The 12,160-nt window shown below is 31.2% G+C and overlaps 1 protein-coding gene across 5 annotated transcripts in view; it reads right to left on the bottom strand.

Annotated features, from left to right (window-relative positions):
* The window catches only part of LOC139485366 (transient receptor potential-gamma protein-like), a 116,437-nt gene continuing 104,277 nt past the window's right edge, over positions 1-12,160 (bottom strand). For 3 of the 5 annotated variants that reach the window (XM_071269804.1, XM_071269802.1, XM_071269803.1), the window contains exons 11-12: positions 9,846-10,035; positions 1-705 (exon numbers count right to left, since the gene is read on the bottom strand). In XM_071269804.1, the coding sequence (XP_071125905.1) occupies positions 110-705; positions 9,846-10,035 (786 nt within the window). In that variant the 3' untranslated portion in view covers positions 1-109. Of the gene's footprint in view, positions 706-9,364; positions 10,036-12,160 lie in introns of all 5 variants that reach the window. The other 2 variants (XR_011655302.1, XR_011655303.1) reach the window with 1 other exon arrangement.

Here is a 12,160-nt window from a genome sequence, read left to right on the forward strand (position 1 = left end):
TTTATTTAGAAGAGATATTTTTGTCTTATTCATTTGGCCTTAAGAGTAAGAGTGATTAACAGATATTTTTCATTTGGCCTTAGAGAATGACAGATCAATGAGAGATGATTCATAAAAATGTAACACGTTTTGATGGCTTTCCATCACTGGGATCATCACTGAACATATCAGAAAAATAAAAATCAAAACTACAAGAAGGCTGTTCCACCTGGTCGACACTATTATCATCCGATGGGACTTGGAGTCGAGACATCGTATCATTTCCAAATTTATCACTTGCTTTAACACTACTATCACTCTGTTCAGAATTTAGGTCAAGTGATTCACCTAGACCTTCATCACCTTTCTGAAGAGTACTTAGACGGAAAACTGATTTATGATTATTGAACGGTTGAGTGTTAGGGTCTGATATGTGTTTGTGTTCTCGAGCACGTTCTTCCTCATGGATGTGTTCTCGTTCAAGGTCATATCTACTTTTTTGTTTATTGAATGTTTCAGATTTTTCCTCAAATATTGTATCAGGGAAAGTTTTTAAAGGAGATGTTGATTTTGGTGATGAAGGGTCACTACTTGTTATCACAGTTGTTGGCACTTCCATAGAAATTCCTTGTGACCCATTTTCCTTTTCTTTTATTGTATCCATTTTAAATGAGCGTTTAAGTCTTTCCATTGACATTTGACTTCTTTTTCTGGACAGTCTACGATCTGGAATAAAAGCAAAAGTATATAATACATGAAGATTTGTATCAAAATGACAAATTGTTCTATAATGTATTTAATTTTTATTGTAATCTGACCATCAATTACAGATACAGTATGAGATAAGCACCATTACTGAAGTTGGAAAAATCTATATTTATATTACTTTGATTTTTCTTTAAAAATGATTATAATATCATTTATAAAAATTTCATAGTTTTCTGTATTTTGTTTTGGAGAAAAATGAGAATTCTGAGTGTACTTTTTAACAAAACAAAGCTAATAAGAAAACAAGTGGCATAAAAAGTACCACATTAACAGAACACCAAATGGCATAAAAAGTACCACATTAACAGAACACCAAATGCATTATACTTTAGTGTCTGTGGTCGTCTAAGAAACATATATTAAATAACAGTCTACCAAATCATGATAGCTTCTGTAAAAATTTCAAAGGGATTTTTTCAGTTTTGCCTTTATTGGTGTCATTTAGAACCCTTGGTTTAATATAAAAAGGAACTACTTTTTCATGTTTTTTAGCAAGTTCAACATGCAAGAATTCTATACTTTTTTTTTGTAAACAACAACAAAATGTGATACATTTTAAGAAAAATATAGAATAAGAGAAAAATCACTGACCTAGAGCTTTTCCCTGGATAAATTAAAGTTCTTATCTTAGGGAGGTACCATTTGATTTTTATGGGGGACTAGGATGAAAAATTGTGTTATGTCTTTTTATTGTTCACTCTATTCGGTCCTGTCTTTTTTTTGTTAGTTATCCTGACTTTTGTTATATAAATTGTCATCCTGCGTTTTGTTTTTGCAAAGTTGATCTTTTTATTTTACTCAAAACTTCTGTCCTGCCTTTTTTCAAATTTTATTCTAGCCCCCCATAAAAATCAAATGGTAGCTCCTTTAAAATGTCCTAAAATTAAATTTTCTAATAAAACAGTATTTTGCTTCTTTTAAATCAAACTGTCCTTACACATATACTTTCTATATACACATTTCTTCTTTAAAAACATATTTGTGAGTTGAAATTATCAGTAGATTAAAAACAAATAAATAAAATTACAAAACATTGAAAGCACAAAGAAGGCAAGGCATCACAATGTCAAAAGCCATAAAAATAAAGTGTTCACACTACACTATTGGTGCTTCTAGACATCCATTGTTAGAAAATATACTAGACTAAGCAGCAAGATAGTATGATGTAGAGTTATCACCTGATTAGTCAAGTTAATTTGTTACAAACTCTATAGGAAATGTTTCTATGGGTGTGTTCAATTTTAGGTCAGATTGTACATATCAAATGAAACTAGTAAGTTAAGACAGTTTCAGATGCAGATCCAGGATTTAGAAGAAAGGGGCCAAAACAAGACAATGTTAGGAGTCCGAGTGTGACTTGTAAAAAGTCTATGCATTTATCATACATGTGGCTCCATAAGGGAGGCCCTGCCCCAACTTTTAAAATATGTCTCTTAGTTTTCAAGTTTTAATAGAGGCTCTCAACAGTTTTTGTGAAATGGTATATTTTATCATGATGCTAATTTAACTGGTCATGTTGGCCATCTGGTTTTTAATATTTCAATTTATTTTTTTTAATTTCAGTGGGTGCCATATTATTTAATTAAATCATCTATAACAAACAGGTGGAAAGACAAATTTTGTGGCACTTAATTATATTCTTTCAAGAAAATGTATTTCATCATTTTCCAACTATTTCAGAATTTATTATTTTGAAACTCACTAATGAACTTTGGATTACTTGAGCAAAACACAATTGTCCACATGAAAAGAAAGAAATCTAGACATTATAATTTTAGAAGTTGAATACTGCACAGTAGATAGACAAATGTAATATAGACTACTGCATCCTGATCCATCAAGAGTGAAATGAAATACAAATGGCATCCATTGATAAAAATCAATGTGAAAGTAGAATCAATGCGAAAGTAGACATAGAAGGTAAACATATGGATCAGCTTACCAATATTGAAGTTGGTATCATGGGCTATATCAAGAACCATTGATTTCTAGTGCCACAAAAATTCAATATTCATATGAATTAATGTAAAGGAAGGTATATACAGGTACATGTATCCAATAAATAGGAAGTAGATAAGTGATGGATCAGAACATGTGTCAAATATATAGTATAGCTTATAATAAGTATAATGAACGGTACCAACTACCAAATATCAAGATTTCCTGTATGATTAATCAGTGTGACTGATATTTATGCAGGAAATAAGAAGAAGTGAAGTAATGGGTTCAAATTAACCACCCCAGTGTTGATAGTAGATACAGTAGAAACTTGGACTACTCCAGGCCTTTAAAGTAACAAGAAACCTACATTCGTAGTTAATTAGTGAGAGAAAAAAAACAAATCGTATGTATCTTATCAAAGTCAAAAACAATAGTATGCAGGGAACAATAAGTAAAAACATGACTGTTATGTGAAATGTGTCACATGGAAATGCTAAACAAAAATAAAGTCTGGTACCAAAAACACATGAACTCACATTCGAGTTTACCAATACAAGGCTTAATATCAAATATAAAGAAGATCTTTTTCATCGTGGCTAAGGAAATGCAACCAAAACATGTTATGACGGATGCACAGAAGTATTGATAGCATGAGGACTGGAGACAGACATCAGTTAACCAGTATACCACTTCTCTGTTAAAGAGGGGTCCTCATTTAAAAAAACTTCATCACACAGTAACAATAAAAGAAATCATAGCAGAATCTATTGGAGTTACCTCCCCTTTTGAATTATATTCTTTTCAAAAAATTAAAAAAAACTTATTGGAAACTAATCCCTAGTCATTAATATGAAGAAAAGATAGAAACACCTTATGATTTGTGAGAGGTAGGTAAATTCCAAAAAACTCATTGGAAACTAATCCCCAGTCATTGATATGAAGAAAAGATAGAAACACCTTATGATTTGTGAGAGGTAGGTAAAATAACAAATCAAGAAAAATTATGAATATATGTCTCTACATTATAGACAGTTGTTTAACGACACACTTCTACTACATAAAGTAAATCTAAAAACTATTAAAAAAATATAAACCATCAACTTGGCCTATAAAAAATTCTGTTGATTTCCTAAAAACAAAAGTTACAATATTAAATCCTGTTAAATTTACTTTTGAATGTTATTTTTAGAACAGTAAAAATAACTGGATTAGAGTTTTTCTTAAAAGGTTTTCTATTTGTTAAGCCTCAGTCACACCTTAACAGATAGCTCGAATGGACGTCTAACGGATAACTTATTTCCAATCCGTTCATGTCTGTTCAATGTCCGTTCTTATCCGTTAGATGTCTGTTTTGTCCGGTGGAAAATTTTGAGCATGTTCAAAACTTTGAACGGACGTCCAACGGATAAAATGTCCGTTGAACGTCCGGTAGGCTTCCGTTTTGTACGGTACTCGTCCGTTTCGTTTCCGTTTTGTATCCGTTACCTGTCCTTTATACATCCGTTGGAGGTCTGGCAGATAAATTCACCAATGGACTTCTAATGGACGTCTAACGTATAAAATGGATGTTAAACGAATGTGAAACGGACGTCTACCGAACGTATAACCGATAAAAAGGATGATGAACCGATCTGAAACGGATAAACGCCAATTGAAAATTTCACGTCAGAAATGCCAATTAGATTTCTTAAGGTGCATGAATTCTTATCATTCATAATCGATCTTAGAGTAAGAGCACGTCTACACAATCAAGCAGCTCTTATTCAGGCCAGACACTGCCCTTTGGCGGCATTTTGAAGTACAAACCAAAACCCGTGAGTTACACAGAAACATTCTGAATTTTTATGCGATTTACATGTATTATTATTGTCGCATTGAATTTTCCCGTATATCTTATTCATCTGTTTTATCTTGTACGCTTCCGTTAGGTGTCCGTTGGATGTACGTTCGACATCCATTCTGTCCGGTACGTTTCCGTTTCTCGTACGTTGCATATCCGTTGCATGTCCGTTATGCATTCGTTAAACGCCGGTTTAATTAGGTCAGTACATCAACGGACTCCAAAAAAAATTTTCATCCGTTAGGCGTCCTTTCGTCTTATCCAGTAAGGTGTGACCGAGGCTTTAAGAAAAAATCTATTAGCTCTAGTGTAATAATTAAAAGATAGAAAGTTATTTGCTAATTTTTCTGAGACAAAAAAAAGCATGTTATAATCAATTTAATACAAGAAAGTTGAACTTCATTAGTTTTTGTTTCAATTTAGCCAACATTTATTTAATGATTGTTTAGTACCATAATAACAGACTGCCTAGTGTTGGGGTGTGGATTGTCCTTGTAAATATTGTTTAAATATGTTAGTGACACATCTCCATTAATCCTGATTCGGACTGTACAGAGTTCCACTGTACCAGCTCTTGAGGGTGCTCTGAATAACAGAGGGATATATGTACATACACACACAGTACCAAAGAAGACATGGATTTAAACAAGCACAATACCATGGATATTTGTTTACAGCTTTAAGATATTTTCACTTGAAGTAGCTTTCAACACACATTGAAGTCAGAAAAGAACCTTGTTTATGGCAGCCAACCATGACTCTGAAACTTAAGGATGTATTCTTCTGAAGTTTCAGTCTTGTGGAAATCTCGTTCTGGAATTATTTCCAAAACATGTGATACAAGTGGAAAATATCAATGAATTTTTAAAATATTATAATCAAACATAACTCTGTGTAAAAATTGTGTATTTACAATGAATAATATTTAAGTAATCCAGTTTTCAAGTTTTACGACCAATCAAGTCAGTCTTTTAAGCCAAAATTTTGAGAAAATGGGTGAGGGGTACAACAAATGATTTTACAAGAATCATGTACATCCCATATCATTTTAACTGTGATATTTTTCACGATAATAGCCCCAAAATAGGTAAAAATTGATGAAAAATGGCAAAATCATCAAAATTGGGTATTTTCAAAGGGTTGTAGCAAAAAAAAAAGAAGTGCACCACCATATGATTTTTTCTTCATCTAAATCCACCATTTTCTTCATAAGAAAATGCCTGTACCAAGTCAGGAATATGACAGTTGTTATCCATTCGTTTGATGTGTTTGAACTTTTGATTTTGCCATTTGATTGGGGATTTTCCTTTTTGAATTTTCCTTGGAGTTCAGTATTTTTGTGATTTTACTTCATCTTTATTAAAAGTATGAAAAAAAGTTTAATTGTGGAACTGTGATATTTTTCACAATAATAGCCCCAAAATAGGTAAAAATTGATGAAAAATGGCAAAATCATCAAAATTGGGTATTTTCAAAGTGTTGTAGCAAAAAAAAAAAAGTGCACCATCATATGATTTTTTCTTCATCAATTACCGATTATTTTTTTACAGATATCATCTTGTCCCATATGGAACTTAATCCTCTGTTTCTTTCAAGGAATGGCTAGGGCTGGCTACATTGTTTGACATTAAATTCAAATTAAATTTGAACCATACCTAACAAGCATATTACATTATGTAATTCCATGGTATATTTTAGCCACAATACTTTACTTAAAAATAATTGACTTTGCTTCCAATTTTTTTTTTTTTTTGGCAAATGAAAGCTCCTGTGTTCCTTGTCTATATACAAAGCATATGGCACAAGCAAGGTTCACTGTTTTGGTATTTGGAAAAAAGAAATTGACTTCTTTTGCACATCACCAAATTATGAAAAAAGGTTTCAAATTACAAGGAAAGTTATATATGCTTATATATGTACATAAAAACATGCACCTTCCATAATCTTTGAAGTGACAGGGACCCAGTTTTTACAAGTCTGTAATACTTAAAAGTTATCTCCCTTTGACAAAAAAATCTAAAATTGCCATACAAATCAGTAGTTTGAAAACAAACCTAGCTTGTATTGATATCTTTTTCTTCTACATTTGTGTAGTTTCTAATGAAGTTCAACTTTTACTAATACAGGTTAGCAATGTGTTATTGACAAAATGGTAATTGTTAGTTAGTTAGTATTGTGTTAGTAATTGCAGTCGTTAGTAGAAGCTATGCGAAATGATCTTTCTTCCTTCTTTGTAAAGAGTTGCAAAATCAAGCAAAACCTCCCCAATGACAATGATACATGTATATTAATATACTTAACTGTATGATATCTTGATAATAGGTAAAAGTAAAATTAAAAAAAGCTTCGTTCAATGTTTTCAAATTCATATTTTAAATGAAATAAAAAGTTCTATATTTATTTTGTATTACTGGATTCATTATGATTTAGCACTACTACTTTCATTGAACTATAAAGTCCATAATTTGTCAATGAGAAACCCCTGATATTATTCTTAACAAAAAAATAAAAATATGAGAAGCACAAAAAGTGAGTGAATATGATTTTTCAAAATTTCTATGAAATCTTGTCCCAAATAAAGGAGTTAAGATTAAGAAAAATAACAAAAAATAATAAAAGAAACAAAAACTAAATCATTACAGTCGGAAACCAGGTTGAAATAGAACAAAAGAATCGACGCTCTCTATTAGAGAAGGCGATAAATGTTTACTGTATTGTTTACTATAGTGACAAATTTTTAAAAAGTTAATAGAAACAAACAAAACTGCAATTGTCTTCTCAATTACGAGGTGTTTTATTTCAAAAACACCATTTGCATAAGTTTTCAATTTATCTAGTACATAGTTCAGCAGAACAATTAGATATCAAGTCGACGACATGGGTATCTTTCAAGTTGGATGACAAAAATGCATAACCTCCGATTTTTTTGAAAAAATTACCACGGACGGTAAAGATATAAATCTATTAGTTCAGTAATTTTCGTGTCTGCCCTTCCATTATGTGACTGAAGAAAAAATTCCAAAAAACAGGTAACAATTGTATCGAAAAGAGAAAATCGAGTGCACCTTTTTATGTTAGGGCGTGTTTGAGTTAAGTATTTTGTCTTGATATCGTTCAAAGTAAGAATATTTCATACATCGTCTCGCTTCAGATTCTATCATTTTTATATATTAAAGCTACAGGTTGACTTTATAACACAAAAAAATAACAGTACTAAAAGATGAAATATATGGGTCAAGTGAAATACCTATCTAATGAGTCACAAAAACAGGGAAGGTGTGTTCGAATAGCTATTTTTTTACTGAAAGTACTTGACGACAGTCTTACAAGTTGGATGATGAAAATGCATATCTTCGAAAAATTCTAATTTTTTGTGTGTGATAACTAGGGTTTATAGTCTTCAACCAATAAAAAAATCTAGTCTGCCCTTCCACGAAATATTTAATTAGATTTTTTTAAAATGTTTATGATTTTTCGAAAATTCCACCTAACAACCGATCAGACAATAGTTTTAAGTTGAATCAATGCAGACAATATCATTAACTGATGCTCATTAGCTAGTTGATACATTTGTCTTTTAAAATATAACTGACATATAAGGATCGTATTGGTGCAATGTGGATAAATTTATCGGTTTCCAAGAGCAAAATTGGTAGCGCGTCATCGCTACAATGGCTTCCATTTTTACGATTGTGAAAATGAACTGGCGTAATGGGGAGATAATTTTGACGAAGTAGGATCCTGACTGATTATGTTACAAATAATCATCTTTGTGTTTTATAAGAGTTATCTTCTCTTTAGAGCAGGTACATTAGATTCTCGTAAACCTAATGTTTAACACATTTTTAAATTGTTTTTAGCCGGTATAAATACCTATTTTGAATATATTTGTGTTGAATTGCCATAGATATCCATCTGTACAAAAAAATGTAAAACATAATTTTCTCACACAAACTGCGCAGACATTACATGCTCCAAAGAAAGATAACTCTTAAAAAATCATGCGAAGAAATATAATTTTTTAAAATGACTGGTGTATACCGAGAAGATGGGTTGATATTTTCCCTCCCTTTTTGCTTACCATTAAAAATCACCCCAAACAACCTTAACAGAATAGCCAAATTTACCAACAGCCAATTTCTTCTAAAGGAAGTTGGAACCTTAGTTTTTCTAACTTCTTTTTTTAGCAATGGTGAATTTTAGAAAGTTATGTTATTCATCATGTCAGCACCTAAGCACTGACTACTGAGGTGTTGATACCCTAGGGAATTAACTATCAGTCCACCAGTTGCACCTGTAACACAAGTCTCAGACATAAACAAAAATAGTTTTTGATTCTCATCTTACATGTTTATAAGATTTTTTATATTAGCCAATGATATCATTTAAATTGAATTTTAATATAAGTACCAGTACATATAAATTTGTATTGAGCTACTGTGGATTCATTTATTTTTCGTTGATAGAAGACAATTTTTCATAGTTTTTCCTAAGTCTGCTAACAAGCCTGAAGAAAGTTTTTACTTCATTTAACATTTAAATTCGTTGATCACCTTTACCCGAAAATGAACGAAAAATGGTATCCAACGAATAATACACAATCAACAGTAACCTGAATGTATCAATGGAAATGTTTGGTTCATCATCCTTCCCTCCCTTTTAACCTGAATGTATCAATGGAAATGATTGGTTCATCATCCCTCCCTCCCTTCTAACCTGAATGTATCAATGGAAATGATTGGTTCATCATCCTTCCCTCCCTTTTTCCATTAGCTAAACAATAATGCAACTCTTTACAAGAATGGCAAGAGAAATTTAAATGTGTTCAATATTCACCTTGATAAATTTTCAACTGTTACTTGGGGGCATCACTCCATAGATTCCATTTTGGCAATCCACAAACCTATAAGACTCAAATCAAATACTGAAAGACGGTTAGTACTGTTTTCACATAAAGGAAAATATATATGAGCAAATTAACACAAAATCAACATTCAGTGCCATTGTGTGACATTAAATATGTGCAAGTTTTGTAACAACATCAAGAAATGGGTTTTGACATTTTTGTTTACAACATGGTTTTTAAAATACTATTTGAAAATATCACAGTAAATTTTCACTTGTTGATTAATTGCTAAACATAATGTCACAAGGGGGAATAACTCCACAATAAATTCTTAGCAGCAAAATGGGAAAAGCAAATCTTGAAGACAAGACAAAAAGCAAAGCTATCCAAAATCTGTATTGTTTGTGTTACTGGAATCAAAACTCTCAGAAAAGCTTGACATTAAACTTTTCCACATTCTCTTCTTCTTACTTGATGTTTTCCCCTGATTTGGATTTGGTGTTTTCATTCCATTATTTTTCAAGATTTCTAATAATTCATATCTGAACGATGATATATCTTGTTTTATTTCTGTTATATCATCCTCCGTCACTCCTTCACCCCTCAATGGACCTCTCTGTTTCTGCATAATGTATCTTTTAACAAGATCCTTCATCACACTCTGAAATAGGCAACCAAAATAAAAAAAAGAATTTTAATCAGTATTTCAAACATAATTTATTGTCAAGTAGCATATGAACTATAAAAAACTGTTATACAAGTGCGAGTTTTTGCTAGCTTTAAAACAAGGTTAAATCCTTCATTTTCCATATATTAGCAAGAATATAAACAAATTCAAAAAGGGGAAGTGCATTAGAAAGAAAAATGCCTTTACCAAATCATTTGTTTTGTTGATTGATAACATTTTATTTTGTCAGTTTTCTAATGCACTTCCCCTTTTTGAATTTGCTTATATTCTTATTTTATATTATTCTTTCCATAAGGGATGTCATCTTGGTGAAGTTTTACTTTGATTTACGATACTCGAGCATTCACTCTAAAAAAACATCTGACATCAAACTAAATACTCTAAAAATGAAGGTCATGCATATTAAAGAAGCTGTGAAATATATGTCAATAACAAATCAACCAACATACAAGAATAACAAAAGGTCAAAATAGTCTTCAACAATAGACTTAAATAAAATATAGTAAGTTCAAGTTGGATTCTATTTGGCTGCATTGTTTCAAAAAATAATCTTATGGGACAAAATAATGTGTTTTTGTGTTTCTTTGTCATTGGGTTGCTATCTGATAATTGACGTATACCCCCCTTTTAATCATACACCATAAACATAAACTTAAGATGCTTTCTAATTGAAGTAGTTCACACTTGCCCTCTAAGTCAAGTAAACTAAAACATTCCATCATTTTGTTTACAAACAAATGAAAGATGACAGGTATATGTCAAACTTTTATACAAATCTATGATAACCATTTGTGAATTATTTCCTAATCAGAATCTATTGTTTCGAAACAATCTATTTTGTTTGAAGAGCAGAGGTTGTTATATACAGTTGGGTGCAGACCAAGCATTACATAAAGTAAACGCAAGTTAACGCCGCGTGCACATATTTCGTTAGTTAACTTCAAATCTCCCGTTTACTAGTAAACGCACGTTTACTATAATTACGTTAACGTGGTCGAAATGGAAATTTCTAATGTCTACCCTAGTAAACGGGCGTTTACTATGTGTCCGTTTAGTCAGTAGTAAACGGGCGTTTACTTCAGAATTCTTCAAATTTATTTTTACGTGCACTTAAAAGTAAACGGGCGTTTAGTACAGATTTTACAAGTGTATTTTTACGTGCACTTGAAAGTAAACGCACGTTTACTTTTCGCGTTAACTGATTGGATAAATTTAGAAATAAACTTCAAGTTCATTTGCACATTTATTTTATAAAAGCGACCTTTAGTCTTTATATATTTCACGTATATGTGTTTCAAACCAGAACAATTCAAAAACTCTTTTAATTCGAAATATTAAATTACCGGTACACAAAATCACTTTCATAAAGTCCATTAACTTTACTGATTGGCAGATTTTCTATATTTTCCTTTCAAAAGTTACATGTGCAAATATCGATAAGGAAAGAAAGGTTATCCGAGACATCTGGAGAATATTTTTATATGATGGGATATAAACATCGTGGTTTACGTTGTTTCGTTCCCCGTTTATAATTGTCTCTTCGAATTCCTAACTATAACTCGGTGTATTTAATACATTAATTTTTAATCGAAATTCACCTTGTTTGCCTTGGATTAACATGATAAGATTCTGTTTTGACAAATGATAAAAAAAACGTAAATTGAACAGTATATTGAAAGGGATATCAATAAAGTGTAATATAAGTATGTTCATTTGTACCATCTCGTCAATTAAAATGTTCAAATTATTGCTATCTTTACATGGATATATAACTCATTTACTATGCGGCTATATAAATTTACATAATAGAATGCTTATATGGTCAGTTTTGGTTGTTGTGGACAAATAATTTTATTATATAAGTCAGTCTAAGGAATGAAAACTACTGAATTTTGTTTACGATTCAATATTTTGAATAAAAAAAGGACATGCTGGCACTTTAAATTGATGCGAACAAATTTTTTTAGTCATAATATTCAAATATTGCTACCTATTTTCTTATACAATCAATCCTTACATGAAAATATAGCTCATTTACTATGCGGCTATATAGATTTACATAAGCAAATGCTTATATGGTCAGTTTTGGTTGTTGCGG

The sequence above is a fragment of the Mytilus edulis genome, chromosome 8 (genome assembly GCF_963676685.1).
Source record: "Mytilus edulis chromosome 8, xbMytEdul2.2, whole genome shotgun sequence".
NCBI lineage: Eukaryota > Metazoa > Mollusca > Bivalvia > Mytilida > Mytilidae > Mytilus > Mytilus edulis.